The sequence below is a fragment of the Indicator indicator genome, chromosome 29, assembly GCF_027791375.1.
Source record: "Indicator indicator isolate 239-I01 chromosome 29, UM_Iind_1.1, whole genome shotgun sequence".
In the NCBI taxonomy this organism is placed as follows: Eukaryota; Metazoa; Chordata; class Aves; order Piciformes; family Indicatoridae; genus Indicator; species Indicator indicator.
In genome coordinates this window covers 6,671,121-6,686,716 of record NC_072038.1, presented here as the reverse complement: position 1 = coordinate 6,686,716, position 15,596 = coordinate 6,671,121, and the positions used below count along the sequence as shown (strand labels likewise).

General features: G+C 42.8%; 1 protein-coding gene across 1 annotated transcript in view; it reads right to left on the bottom strand.

Moving 5' to 3' along the window:
- FASN (fatty acid synthase) overlaps positions 1-14,510 on the bottom strand; it is a 33,221-nt gene extending 18,711 nt beyond the window's left edge. Inside the window, exons 1-14 of the mRNA XM_054393725.1 lie at positions 14,384-14,510; positions 13,419-13,571; positions 12,213-12,386; positions 11,180-11,380; positions 10,601-10,723; positions 9,835-9,950; positions 9,423-9,557; positions 6,255-6,714; positions 5,718-5,905; positions 4,258-4,447; positions 2,838-2,932; positions 2,308-2,442; positions 1,812-2,015; positions 195-310 (exon numbers count right to left, since the gene is read on the bottom strand). Coding sequence (XP_054249700.1) covers positions 195-310; positions 1,812-2,015; positions 2,308-2,442; positions 2,838-2,932; positions 4,258-4,447; positions 5,718-5,905; positions 6,255-6,714; positions 9,423-9,557; positions 9,835-9,950; positions 10,601-10,723; positions 11,180-11,380; positions 12,213-12,386; positions 13,419-13,571; positions 14,384-14,510 — 2,417 coding nt within the window. The remainder of the gene's footprint in view (positions 1-194; positions 311-1,811; positions 2,016-2,307; positions 2,443-2,837; positions 2,933-4,257; positions 4,448-5,717; positions 5,906-6,254; positions 6,715-9,422; positions 9,558-9,834; positions 9,951-10,600; positions 10,724-11,179; positions 11,381-12,212; positions 12,387-13,418; positions 13,572-14,383) is intronic.
- Positions 14,511-15,596: the final 1,086 nt, after the last annotated feature.

Genomic DNA, 15,596 nt, shown 5'->3' with positions numbered 1-15,596 from the left:
GACCAAGTAGTCTCTCACCCAAGGCGACATTCCAAAAGTGAGCATGTTGGATATGTAAAGTACAGATCCAAGCCCCATTTTTTTCCAGGCTTTCTGAAGAAGTATTTCAATCTTTGTGAAGACCTGTATACTACAGAAGAGATCTGAATTCTCTCCTGACACCCCAGTCACCTTTCTCCCTTAAGTCTCCTTACCCAGTTAAATGAATCTTTCCAATCTGTGTTAGGAAAAACTCCAGATTATTTTTCTGCTCTTTCTTCATCAAAGGTAGGATGGTGCAAGTTGGTTTCAAAGTCCTCCTCAAGATACCCTGGTCAAATAGAGTCCATGAATCACTGGTGGAAGCCATTATTTACTACTTAGTCTGAATTTTTCTCTACTAGTGTGCCAACAGCTCTGTGCTAGGTGATAGAACACAAAGCATTTTACCAGGGGAAGAGGAAGGGCAGCACAATACCCTTCCAGCAACCCAAGCTGCACATCCAGTAAAGCAGAACCTATGTAATATTCATGAAATTCTGCCAAAAGACAAATCTCCCTTTCCCAAAGGAGATTGTTAGGTGGAATCAAAAGCTGCACTTCCAGAACTGCCAGATCACCTTCTCAAGCCTCTCCCTCACTCACACAAACACCACACACAGCTTAGGCCCTTACTCCCAGGAGCAGCCCTTTTTTGTCTGAAGCATCTTACAGCATTTTCCAATTGACAGCCCTGAACATCTGACCCAACTTGTATCTTCTCTTCTATCAGATCTCACAGTCTTTAAATGGAAGAAGTACTTTAAGTGTATAATATTTTTAGAGAGAAAAATATCTGGCCAGTTTAAAAGTTTTGCTCTTATTCTCTCCTCTAGTCACTTTTAAAGCATAAATAAGAGCAACATCACACAATAAATATTCACTGTATTGGAACTCAGAAGCATGGTATAACTATTAAACTTCATCCTCAAGTAACTGATTCTTCTTAAGACTTTTCTCCTCTTACATGCCACAGACCAAATGAAAAAGACCAGTCCTTGAGACTTAAGGGACAGGCATAAGATCATAGCATTGGTCTTGTGCAGCAAGTGCATCGTAACACACCTGATGCTCTGCATCCTCTACTATGGAGCTGATTCCACAAAAAGAATTCTTATGGGGTGGTCTCAGAATTCTTGGTCTAGGAGAAGAGGGGAAAACTCCACTACCAGCCACCCCTTGCTAAGAAGAGAATCTCCAACCAAATTCAGTGTACAGATGGTGGTAACAGATTTTTTCATAGAGAAGGTCTGTCAAGGCTTGAATTTCTCCCTGCACTCCAGTTTTCACACACACTCCCCATGAGATCCAAACAATGAAATGCTTTTCTTACTTGCTGCACAGTTCAGAGCTCACTATCAGCTCTCTGAAATGCATGCCAATAAATAAAGAATACAATGCAAATGTTTGGATGGGGAAATGGTAGTGTCTTGGAATTAATTTTCATTTTACAAAAGAGTACTAATACACACCATACTAAAAAACCCCAACCAACCAACCAACCAACCAACCTACCTAACAACAAACCCCACAAACCTAAACTAAAACCAACAAACCAAAACACTACATCAAAACCCATGTGAAAAACAACCAACCAACCACCCAAACATCAAGAAGGTTTTAAAGCTGGGGGGAAACTCAGAACAACTACTGGAGGGAGAAAGTGTAGGGAGACTAGGGGAAGAAAATACCCCCAACCCCAATGTTCCCTAGTCCTCAGACCCTCAGTCTCCTTCCTGCAGCAGGGTGTCAACCATGGTATGGTATCACATTGCCACAACCAAACACAATACCTGGAGGAGAGCGTGTGGAGCAATCTCTACTGTGACAGCGTTCTCTGGAACACGCATCAGACCTTCACGGAACAGCACTGGACTCACTAGGTTGTTCACATAATAGTCTGCAGAAGAATACTTAGCCAGGTTACTCTGCCACTGAGATTCAGGGATAGAGGTACTGACCCATCGTGCTGAACGAGGTTTGGGGCATGGAATGACCTACAGACAGATGAGGAAGAGGGACAGAAGAAGAGTTTCATGTCACAGATAACAGTAAGAAAGCAAAAGCAAGCAGTCCCTTCTTTTTGCAGGTAATTTTTCCCAGCTTCATTTCTCAGGAGATCCTTCTGCCTGAGGTCACAAGACTTCAAACCTTAGGCCTCAGAGGCATCTGCAAGCTCTTCAAGAGATTTACTCCTCAAGAAAGGAGCCCCCTTAAACTCAAGATCACCTATGTTCAAATCCAGCTGCCTAAGTACAAGCCATGTGAGTCAGAGTTTGGCAGCCCTACCTTTTTCAGGGCCCTGAGGAGTGTTGGTGCAATGGAATCCATGTAATAGGAATGAAAGGCGACTCCGGCGCTGCGCACCTCCTTTGCAAACACACCATCCTTCTTCAGCTTGGCTACAAATTCATTCACAGTGTCCTAAGAGCAAAAGAAGTAAACTAAAAATAAAAGCTCACAACATATTTAGGATCTGTGTGAGTCACTGTACTCCCCCCATGCCTTTCATCACTTGCCACTTAAGGGCAGCCGTATGAGGTTTGCCCTTCTCAGTCTTAAAACTCATCCTTCACTGTGCCCATGGCTGTAAGATTATTCAGCATAGAGATCTTTTATTAGCAGGTCACTGAGGCACTGACACCACCTCCTCCCACAGCCATTTGAGTGCTTAAGTTTACAAAAAGCACCATTTTCCTTCCCACCACTTTAATCCAACTCCCCTTTGCAAGCAGCTGAGCTTTAACTCAGCTTCACTCTTCCCTCACGGGGGCCAGTCACAACTCCAGCTTGCACCCAAACTCAAGTTCCTTGCTCACCAGAGGCCCTGAAATTGTAACAGTATCTTCAGAATTGTGACAAGCTGGTACCACGCCTGGAGGACAGTACTGCTTACACTCCTCCCATGTCAGACCTGCAGCAGGAAGATCACAGGACAAGTGTTTCTAGCAGCAAGTCTCAGAAGGGAAGGCAATCTTAAATGCACAATCGCTGCACTTAATTCATCATTTTGCTAAACTGGGAAGGATCCTTATCTCTCCAGTCCCCAAAAGTGGTTCTGCATAAGCTGAGGATATTTATCTCAAAGCTTTAATGTGACATTTATCACTCTGATACCGAGCACAGGAACAGAGAACTGAATCTTTGTATCAGCCCATTAAGGGGCAGGGTGGGGGGAACCCACACACTTTTCAAGAAGCAACAGAGTTGGTTTGTTTGATCTTGCCATTAGCAATCTGAACTAGAAGAGAAAAAAGAATATGCCAGCCTGACTCACACAGACTAAGTAGCAGAACTCGAGTGGCTTAAACTAGCTTAACACAAGCAGCATCTGGTCATATATTGCATGGATACAAGTCAGAGGAAGAACTTGACCTCAGAATCAGATTATAAAAACCACATTACATCCATCACTCTAAGTTCTGTCTGTCAAGTATTCAATATCAAGGAAAAGAGGCTAAATGAGGTAGGTAGTTCTTCACAGCATCACAGAAAGAAGTCCAGAATTATATCAAGTCCCTAGACAAATACAGTGCATTAGATCTGCAGTAGCTTTTCCCTGAACTGTTTCAGTTTTTAATTGCCCAATTAATTGACCAATTGTATCCAGTAAGAAGAAACAGAACAACAACAATGCTACCAATAATAATTTTCTTTTTAAACATGTCAGGCAGCATGAAGCCACAAAGCAAAACTGCTGAATCCAAAGCTCAAAAGTGGACAAAATTATATGGCTTACAAAATAACTGAGCAAAGCTGGGTCAGGGAAAACTGCTTCCTAGGTATTACTAGGTCCACTAAGTACTAATGGTATTAAATTCCAGTAGCCAGTTGTCCACTACATAATGATGGCTTACTGGTTTGTTGTTTCATTACTCTTGCAGACAATCATATATATGTATTAATAAAAAGAGAGATTTCCATATCAAGAACCAAACATCCTAGTGCATTAGATTTTCACCTCTCATTTCAAGACGATTATTTATCAGTCCTCTGTCACTTGTCAGTGATTTTCTCTATTTCCACTTAGTCTTGAATGGATTACCAGAATTCTACTGTATTTCAGGTCCTACATCAACTTTAATATTTAACAACCCTGTTCTACATCAGAAGGGAAGATGCAAGAGCAGCCAAAATTTTACAGAAATTACTGTCTCCACCAATACATTTCTATCCCAACATCACAAAGCAGATCAGATGAACTTTCCTGTATCACTCTTTTGATAAGGGTATACCTACCAACAGCAGCCATTCCTCCTAGGGGCAATTTGCCCTCTTTAACACATTGTCCTCGCCAATAAGCTGCAAGAATGGCTTCCTCATGACTTAAGGATTCATCTGCATAGCCACAAGCTACTTCTCCCACTGAGTGGCCTACAATCCCATCAGGTTGCAGACCTGCTGCCTTCAGAATATCGATCTGAGCAATCTGTAAGGAAAAGCAGGGATTAGTGATTCCATGCCAGAGTAGGGAGGTGTCGGCCCTCAAAAGTACACAGCATGACTACATTACAAAATGGCTTTTTGGTACAGATAACTCTTGGTCTTACTGCTTCCCTCCCCACCCCTCAAAACTGCAGCAGAAGAACAACAATGCTACCAATAATAATTTTCTTTTTAAACATGTCAGGCCTCATTTCAAAGCTATCCCTAAAATCATATGTGACTCCAGTACTGTTTGGGCCTTTTCACTATGTAGCTCACTAAGAAGCTATTTTCAACAATAAGAGGTTGCCAAGAGCATGTCTGTACAAAGTAAGAGGCAAGACCAGTTTTCCAGATAATTTTAAAAGCTCTGCCTCTAGTTTATTAGGAACAATTAATCCCATATTGATTCTCAGGATTAATATCATTTAGTATCATTTAGTCCATTTGCAGGACAAACTTTAGAAGGCATTCAATGGAACCCTGTTCCTTGGCACAGATGTTTACATAAAAATGAAAAGATACTCCTTAGTCTCTTAAAAGAGGGTAGCTCCATATGTACACACAGATAAATTATAGAATGGCTTAGGTTGGGAGGGACCTCAGAGATCCTCCTCTCTATCATGGGCAGGGATGCCTCTCAACTACACTTGGCTGCTCAAGGCCTCATCCAACCTGGTCTTGAACACCCCCAGGGAGGAGGTATCCACAACCTCCTTGGGCAGCCTATTCCAGTCTCACCACCCTTGCACTGAAGAACTTCTTCCTAAGATCCAGTCTAAACCTGCTCTCCCTTATCTTAAAACCATTTCCTCTTGTCCCTATTGCTAGACACCCTTATGAAAAGGCCCTCTCCAGCCCTCCTATAGGATCCCTTCAGGTATTGGAAAGCAGCTGTAAGGTGCCCCCCAGAGTCTTCTCTTCTCCAGGCTGAACAACCCCAGCTCCCTCAGCCTATCCTCACAGCAGAGGTGCTTCAGCCCTTGGATCATCTTTGTGGCCCTCTTTTGGACTTGCTCTGTGTCCTTCTTACAATGGGGACACCAGAACTGGACACAGTATTTGAGATGGGGTCTCTTGCAAGTGGCAGAGCCCAAAACTGTCAAGGATACAACACAGCCCCTCCTCTCAGAGGGGTATTTCTAACAGATGCCACTTGCCAAGTGAGCTTCCATTAATCGGTCTGAAACGTTACTGGCCAAACAGACACACCAGCAGAGCATGCTGATGTGGACTGAGTCAGTGACCCCTGCCACCAGTCATTTGAGTCTTACCTGAATAGCAGCCAGTCCAATGAATGCATTGACAGTGTCATCAAAAGTGCTCTCATCTGCATGCAGAAGCAGCTCTGAGACCTTTATGCCTGTGCTCTTCAAAGCCTCATCTGAGCGCAAGATAGACTGGCGGAACAAATCCAGCCTCATAAGGCTCACGCCCATGTCTTTCCACTGTGTTCCCATGCCTGCAGGACAGGCAAAGAGAAAGCAAGCTTCAGTAATGCTCCATGAAAGGAGCAGACATCACATACTTGCTCTGGCAGTGAAGGAATTCTACCTAAGAACAAAACATTGTACATTTCTAACATCCTGTAAATTAGGTACTGTGGGTTTTTTATTATCCTGGACTTTACCATCATCAGAAGATGGTAAAGTTAAGGTTAGATAAAATGCAGGAAACATCAATCTCCTAGACATCTCACAGGTTAATTCCTCATGCTAGAGTGGAAAGCATTAGTGCACAGAATCCAGTTAATTGCTCAAGACTCAAAGCCAGAGGAATATGGAAGCCTGGACCTGCTGCTACAGGCTTACCTGAGCAGATGTACCAGAGTGGTCTGCCAGATGCTTGAACTTGCTGAACCTCTCGTATGTCATCCTCGCTGCCAACCAGTGTGTAGCCCCTGTAGGGCATGGAGGATGCAGAGACTGAAGAGATCTCGTTGAGCAGGCTGAGGTATGCATTGCATCCTACATGTTTTCTGCTTTCTTGAATTAGTGTTTCCACAGCTTCCGGGGTTCTGCCGCAAACCTGAACCAGTCTTACCATGGTTTGAGTCTCCACAGCCTTGCTTTTTTTCTTATTTGGCCTCAGAATGACATGAGCATTAGCACCTCCAAAGCCAAAAGAGTTGATACTGATAAGGCCACCTTTCACTGGTGTTGGTTTACAAACCACCTCCAAAGAGCCATCATGTAAGGCAGGAATTTCTGCATTTGGGGTATTGAAGTGAATATTTGGAGCCCACACCCCATGCTCCAAGGAGAGAATGACCTAGAAGAAAAAAAAGAGTGTTCTGTGCGCCACATTTCCTTGTAACAAACAGGTTTCTGTTATTGTTTTACTATAAATGAGACATAGCACACACTAAAGCAGCTGTTTGGCTAAAGGGACACTTCAACAAACAGCGTTATTGATGTTACTGAGGTAGTGTCTACTTCATCCAGGTACATTTCAAGTCCATGCAGGAAGTCAGCAGTGAAGGTGAGAAGTGGTAGCTTTAAGTTTAGCTTCCAGACCCTTTCTAACTGGAAATCCATGCAGTCTATCTGGAGAAGCAGTCTGGCTGCTAACAATGACATCTTCTTTCTCCCCTTTCAGAACCTGTCCCTTCATTACACTCTGCTTCATCTCACCCCAGTCACACACCACCACTCTCTTCCTCATCACAATGAATACTTCCACTTCTGCTTTTGCTGTCAAAGAGCCAAGCTGAAGCACTGGTAAAGGAGTCTGCTTGCTGCTTTGCACCCATTTGTGGTCTTCTTGATCCAAAAAGCAGGAACAGCAGACTGGTCAAAACTGGCAGAGCCAAAGGGAAGTACAGAAACAGTGTGAGAGTTAGAATAGCTGTGCCAAAAAAGCAAGAGCTCCTTCTCTCAGCAGCATCTTTATAAACAGCCCATGACACCAAGCCCATAATCCTCTGTGGCACAAGTCCAGCAAATCACAGACTACAAGGTCAGTTGCAAACACTCTGTGCTCTGTACGTTTGGCCATTCCTTCATTACCACTAAATGGTCAGAGAAACAGGTATTGGTTCAGGAACTGTTCTTCTGAGTTGACTCTCAGACATGGCGGCCTACCTGGGAGAACAACCAGCATAAATGCATGACTTCAACTCCAGTCAGCATGTCTAAAGTTGCAGTTTAAGTATTTTCATGCACAGTGCTCCACACCTACAATACTATGCACCATAGACTTGCTCTTACTTTACACAGCACACATTTGTCCTTTCAAGCCTGTCATGGCTTCTAGACAAGTTTGAGAGCACAGAAGAGTGAGCATACACCAGAACCACCAAAAGGCATTGTCTTTGCTGTGCAGCATGTAGGTAGTTAGACAGGCTGAGCAGCTCAAAGGTACAGGTGATTTTCCCTCCCTCACCAGAATTTAGCTACCAGAATCTAGCTGAAGTGGCCTTGGCAAGCCCTACTCCCTTTCCTACCTGTCCACATAATGAATATATTCCTTTAAAGTCTGAAATCCAATACCTTCAAGATTTATTATCATAAGAGCATTTTATGGAATTCCAAAAGAAAATATCTAACAAAACTGCAGACATTCTGAGATAGTTAATGTCTAAGAGAGGCTTGGTGCAGTTTCTGGCTTGGTCTCAAGGACTCCTGATCTGCCATTCTGAGTAACTTTCAAATCTTAAAATACCAAGTGCTGCCCAGCTCTCAAAGAATCAAGAACAGAGACAGAGCTTCAGGTGCTTTCAAAATGCCAGATCTGGAAACGAGACCTAGCACAATAAAAGCACAGCAAAAAGATATTCTACCAGGCATGACAGATGCCATAGGCTCTTGCCTGCAGCTCTGAGTTCCAATACAAAGTTAAGCAAGAAAACTGACGACAGAAAGTGTGGGAAATGGTGTCAGTGAAGTCTTCAAAAAGAAAATGTGGCCTTTGCAGTTCTGCATCCTCTAAGAAACAGACAGGAGAAGGAAAAAATACTTCAAAGTTATGATTCTGTCCTGACAGATCATAGCAGAACTGCACTAAGCAAATTGTTTAGAACGTCCAACACAATATGGATGGAGAGCTATGACTCAGTCATTATTCCTTCTATGAAGAAAAGTGCCAGTCTGAGGGACAGAGGTGCTAAAAGTAAACTTCCCTCTGCAGAGTGACACCGTCTCCATGATTTATTTGCAGATGAGGTTATTCACAGCAAGTTGTATGTATTCAGGTCACAATATGCACTTTGAAAACTCTAAAGTTCCAGCAGTGACAGCATAAGCATACGTGACTTCAGCCTGTGTGGCTCTGAGGCTGTCAGTAATAGGCTTACAACCAAGGGTGAACATTAGCTGGCTCTCTGCTAAGCAGTTTAGCAGCCAGAGCCAACAGATGACTGCCTGCCTACAGCAGTGGTTAGCAGGCTGGTTGCTAGGACAACCAGTTTATTCAAGCTGGTAGCTTCATCCCAAAGAACTCACCTGGCTTCTTGCCAACATAAGAGAGTAGAGGAAGACATGATACATCTCTGACACACAGCCAGAAGGATCAGCTATTGTTTTGGCACTGAAAGCCCACACTGCCTTTTTGTCTTTGGCCATTGCCAACTACTCCAAACATTTAAATCTCTCTCCTTGTATGCCCCTCAAACCCAAATGACTTACAGCAGTTCTGTTGGAAGGTTCAGTGCAAGGCTAATCAGTAAAGTGATCCCAAAGCCTTTATTCTGAGCAGAGTTATGCTCCTGTAGAATTCAGCAGGAAGGGGAAACTAAGGTGTGTGCACCTATGTGCCCAGAGCACTCCTGTCCAGCTTGCAGAACAGTCACCTGAGCTTTTAGAAGTATTTGCAGGTGAAGCAAGTAGGTAATTAATGAAAATCATCTGAGTTCTTATTACCAGTGAACATCTTATCCTGGAACAATGCAAAGTTTCCTTAAAAGAAGCAAATACAAAACCTCCACACATACTTTTCTGTTGCCCCCCTCCCCCAGTTTTCTTTCTCAAGCTGCCTGTTACCTTGGCTAATGCAGAAAGCCCAGATGCAGACTCTGGATGACCCATGTTTGACTTGACTGATCCAATCAACAGTGGCTCTTTCCTATTTTGGCAGAAGAAATTTGCAATGCCATTTAGTTCCTGTGGATCTCCAACCTAGTAGGAAGAGAATCAGAATGGCTATTAGCCAGCACTTCGAAAACACATCATAAAAGAGACATCTGGAAGATGTTTGAGCAAAATTCAAAAGTGGTGTAGCAGTACATGCTCTAGGAACTGGTAGAAAGGAGTAATATAAGAATATAGTTCATTTTAAAAGGAGAAAAAAGGACGAAGGAAAAAAAAAGAATTTAATGGAAAAGAGTGGTAAGTGATGCAAGGAAATAACATAAGAGAGAAGAAAACAGTCCAGTCCAAAAAGGGCCATGCTGACCTTGGTGCCTGTGCCATGAGCTTCAATATACTCCACTTCTTCAGGTTTGACACCACATTCTTTGTACATAGAGACGACCAGCTGCTGCTGCATGTCTCCAGATGGGAATGTTACGCCTAGGACAAAAATTGCTGTCAATTCCTCTCTCCTATCAGACACTTCCTGTTTTGATTTTAGCACCTTTTCAACTGCTTGGGGCTACTAAGTCCAAAAGAGACAAGAGACCTTTCCCAGGATTTACACCAATGTCCTGAACACCAAACATAAGCCTCTCAGGTTCCTCAGAAGGAGAGCAGAGGAAGCAGAAACAGACTTAAATCAGTGAGTTAGACTGGAGTGGAAAGACATTGGTTAAAAGAATACTAGGAGATGCCTAGATCAAGCAGGACATGTGAAACTTGTGTGTCCATAAATGGAGAGCAAGAGAAGTGGGACAGCAGTAGGAAAAGAGCCTTACAGTCATGAAACTGCCTACATTGCTACCATCAGTGCAGAAGTTACTGCAGAGATGTGCTGAGGAAGGCTGAACCAGCGACTGGACACTCCCTGTTACTTTCTACTGCAGAAACCACCATTTATTTCCAACTTCTTTACAAAAGAGGATCCTAAACTTTGCATTACCAAAACACACAAAACAGGGAAAAAAACACTCAAAACAATTAAAAAACCCCAACCTTTCACAGATCTAAAGAGAAACTCTAGAACACCCCATTTTTGATGACAAAGACTCGGTAGGTATTGCACTTTTCAGAGGCTCTGGGCTTACCTTGCTCCTTAAAGCCATCAGTGTTAGTTCCAGCATTGACTACTGTAGCATAGATTCGCTTAGCCATGGATTTCTTGGTCAAAAAAACGACCACAACAGCTTCAGAGCGACAATATCCATTCCCTAAGAGCAGAGAGAAAAGAATGAGTCACAAATTCTGCTCTGCTTTGGAAAAAGTTGCAAACCACCATGTAAGTAAGCTTCTTTCTGAGCTACCACTTACAACAGACTGATTTAAGAGTCTGACATACCCATTTCTTTTAAAAACCCCAACAATTAATGTCCTAGAAAGGCTCATTGCTCATGACAAATGAGGATAGAAAGTTTCCACCAAGAGGTAGATCTTTCCTCTCCCCAATGGCTGAGGAATGAGCCATACAGTTTCTTCCACATAGTTAGTTTACCAGGTTCAGTGGGGAATGCAACACAGATCAGGTCCAGGGTATGTCCCAAACAGAGCAGCTAAGAACAACTTCAACACCAGGTCTTCACTCTTTTAGAGGAGTATCTGGTCACGAATCCCACAGTAAGTTCCTCTCACACAACAAAACACAACCATCTTTTGTAGTAATGCCTTACCTGAAGCATCAAAAGCCTTGCAGGCACCATCAGGACTAAGCATACCCAGCTTCATGAACTGCACAGAAGTGTTGGGTTTCAACAAAACATTGACCCCTCCTACAAGGGCTGCACTGCACTGTCCATTATGAATTGCCTTATAAGCATTTTCCAGAGCCACCAGACTAGAGGAGCAGGCTGTGTCAATAGCTATGCTTGGCCCTTAGGGAACAGAAAGGGAAACAAAAAAAGTGTTGGTTGTTTGGTTGTTGCTTTTTTTTTTTTACTGTTTACTTCCTAGAGTTGCTCTCCAATGCCTACATGATGGAATCACAAGAGAAAGGCATTTAAATAAAAGTTAAATTCAGACATAACAGATAATCCCAATACAATGGGAGACAATAATGACATCTCTACCTGCTCACCAGGTAGTAAGGGATGAGAATGGTGGAAAAAAATGTAAACATTTTGGCTTTAAGAGTATTTTTCTTTAATTCCATGTATCCACCCAAAAGATATATTGCAGCTTCATAGGCAAGTCTTATCTATTTCTACATCCTCACCAAGAAAAACCTCTTCCCCTTCCTGCTGCCACCCTGGCCATTATTGCTGTTCTCTGCTGCTCTTCAGTGCAATTCCCCATCCCTGCAATGCCTAACATCACACATGGTAAGTCATGCCTATGCCTTCAATCACAATTTCAGTGGCTCTCCTGCTTCTTCCACTTTAGTCAAAAAGAGGCAGCTGTCCCAGTGAGTTTCTCTCTGGGCTAGCTGACTTCTGCACAGCTTGACACCAAATAGCAATCAAACACCAGGAAAGACCGAGGCCTCCTGACATCACTACCTTTCAGATGAATGCCAGCTCTGCCCATCAGTAGCAACTGAGTTACAAAGCATTACAGAGTCTCATCATGAAGTTGCAATACGTTTTCTCCTTCCCATATGCCTCTTTACAATCGTTGCAGGCTACTTTCTCAATCAAAAAAAAAGTCTACATCATTATATCCACCCCACTCCTCTACAGAAACGGTGGTACAATCACGCCAACTTACCTTTAAAGTCAAAAAAGTAGGAAATTCTGTTGGGAATCATAGAACGCTGGCAGCCAGTCATACTGTATCCCAAAAGCTTTTCTGGATCTTGGCTAAGGGCTTCAATAGCTTCTGACCCACTGTTACCAACCCACACGCCTGTGTCTGTGCCACGGAGGGTGGACGGGTCAAAGCCTAGGAGAATATTGGAAGGTAGATTACAGTAGATAAACCAAGGAGGGGCAAACTGGGGAAGTATTAGATTATATGTTGGTACCAGATCATGAAATACTATTTACTGTCCCTTTCTGGCAGGCCTTACCTATTCCCTGTTTCAACTGCAGATCTAGTAAGTCTTACTGCAGAAGTTCACCAGAACTCTGGTAGTGGCTTTTGGCCATGATACAATGTGCCCAGAGACAGCTTTTCAGCTTAGCTGGGCATTGCTACAGTCTTGTGCAAAAAAAGTGTATGGGCTGGGCTACAAAAGATATAAATGCTGATCAGATAAGCTAACATAGTCAAGCCTCCAGACTGAGGCTCAGCAGCACAGGAGCAAGCATTAGCTTTAATATGTCAGTACTAGTGAGGTGGTTCCAACTTTTTCCCATGTGTTTATGTTCAGGCACGAAACTGTTTAATGTGAAAAATAAACTTTTTGGCTCTGTGGGTAAGTAAATCAAAAATCTCAAGACACTGGAAGTAATGGAGGAAAGAGTCTGCTGTTTCTGAAAGCACACTTCCCGGGCAAGCCTTCCATACTAGCAGATCAAATGCCACAAATTTTCCATGAACCTGGCCAACAGACAGAAATACTTCAGGCCATCTGCCATTCCTTTAGATCTCTGATGAGAATTGTAACCAAGTCATCTTCCTTCTGCACTACAAATATGCCCTTAATAACGGGGCCTATTATGCAATACTAGGGTAGAGCAGAACATACAAAAGCTCTAGTACTGTTTTCTGTTAACTGATGTTCAGAGTTTCTATCACACTAATTTCACCATATGATGCAGGTAGAGATTTGCTGGCAGGCAGCAGATTTCCTGGTTTGAGTTCCAGAGGAAACAGCTTTGTTCTAACTCCTGTAACAGTCCTTTGGTCTTCTCTCTAATGTGATGGCTTTATCTTGTTAGATATCTCATCACACAAGCTCATGTCTGCACCTGCTGCAGGGACAGAGGCAATACAGCTCAATTTTCCCTCTTCAGACATTCAGCTGCTTACCTCCATCCAAAATAGCCTCATAACAAACTTCCAAGAGCATGCGAAGTTGAGGGTCCATTGTATGAGCTTGTTTGGGGTGAACTCCAAAAAAGGATGCATCAAATTTGCTTAGGTCCTTGAGCTTTCCATTTCTCTTGGGCAGTCCATAAATTCCTGAAAAGAAAAATCCAATGCTGAGTCACAGAGTATGTCAGTTTTGAAGCAGCTACCAGCTGAGGCAAAGAACAGAATGACCACAGCCAGCCCTCGATTACATGGGAGCCTCACTTCCCTGCTGCAGTACCCAGAGTGCTGCCATGAATATCCACCTACCCATCTCTATGAATCTCATTTGGAAATAAGAACACTGCATTAACAAAAGCAACTGGCATTTTTAAGACTCTCCTGGATATGAGAGCAAAAGACATTTATCTAATCCAAGCAAGTTTTTGCTCTGGGAAGTTATACCAAGCACATAAACAGAGGTTCCAGTCAGTCACCAGTCAGAACAGAAACAAAGCTACTTTACCCTTCTACAAATTACTAGCTTGAACTGGACAGACTTACACCAAACACCTCAGAAAGACGATTAGACCCAAAAAGAACATCGTAAAAAGCAAAAAATCACAGGGCTGGAGTCTCTGTGCTACTTCTGAACCTAGAAAAATGTCAGAGCCATCTTACTGCAACAGCTATCAACAGCAGGTACAGGATTCATGGTGCCTAGCTGCTCTGTCAGTGTTCTTTTGTTTGGAGGCAAGTTGCATACTATTTATAAGCTACTACTGCATGGGACATAACATTAGAAAATAGATTGCATGAGACCTTCATAAAAGTGTTCCGTTCCTGAATTTCTTGATGATACGTCAGAAGTGAATTCAGAAGCTGCGACAGGGTTTCACTTCTGGTAAATCCTTTCCTTTCATAGATAACTCCTCTAGAACACTCAGAACTCAGGGCTTCAAAAGGAGACCATAAGCACTCACCTGGTTTCCACCTCCGATCATCCTCTGTGACCATATCAACTCCATTCATCAGGTTCTCCCAAAACTCTTGCAAGTTCTCAGATTCTGGCAGCTTTCCTGATATGCCTGCAATCACCACGTCCTCCATCTTTTACCTTCTCCCTGTTGTGAGATCCACAAAGCAGTAAGATTAGTAGGCTTCCACAGAGAAGGAGTATATGTGTCTCCTGTCCTCCTGACAGTTGTGACAAATAAGTGTATTTGCAGAAGAAACACCCACACAGGAACAGCCAGCCCACAGAGTCTCTGCTAAAAGACATCCCAACTAATCAAGTGGACCATAAGATCCATGGGGTCAATGAGGATGAGAAAATTGAACCCAAAGCAGTGTTGGGCTCCCAAAACCCACCAACTTCTGCATGACAAGTACAAAAAGAACAGGTCTAGCTCTACCAAATGCAGAGCCTCTGTGAAGTCAGCAGAGAAGAAAGATTAACATGCTGCAGCAGAGGTGGGTGGAGAAATTATGAAATACATATAGTAAAATACATAATTACAAGGCAAACCTCACAGGTAGCAAAACAAGTTCTACAATCATTCCAAAGTCAATTGCTAACTTAAGAATCAATAATCAGAAAGTTTGGAGAGGAAAGTAAAATAAACCAACAAAACCCCACAAAACAAACACAAAACCAACCAACAAAAGAAAAAAAAAGAAATCACACAAAAAGCCCCAAACAAAAACAATCCAACCCAAAACCAAGCAACCCAAAAGACACAGGAGAAAACCCACAGAGAAGCACAAAGTTTACAGTACAACTTGCATAATTTTAAATACCCAAAACAAGAAGGAAGTTTTACATATGAAGTATTTCCTAACCGGATCCTGTGCTGCCACACGTTTAGAGGACTGGGAATGGAGTACATGTGGCAGAGAACAGTGCTTTAAAATTGGCAGGACAGATTGTGATTCCAGACAGGATGAAAAATCTTAGCTGTTGTCCCAAGAAATTTGTGTTCTAAGACCCTAATCTCAAAGAGCACAAGTACAGCATGATGCTTTACAACACAGCATGGCAGGACATCTATATAGATCACAACACCAAATTCTGCCTCATGTACTGCAGTCAGCACGCTCAATTTATTTTCTCTTACACTGAAAATGTATTAACAACTATGCAGAGAATGCAAGTTAACTTGATGTTTCAGCTGAGTTCAAATTAGCTTGTAGTTA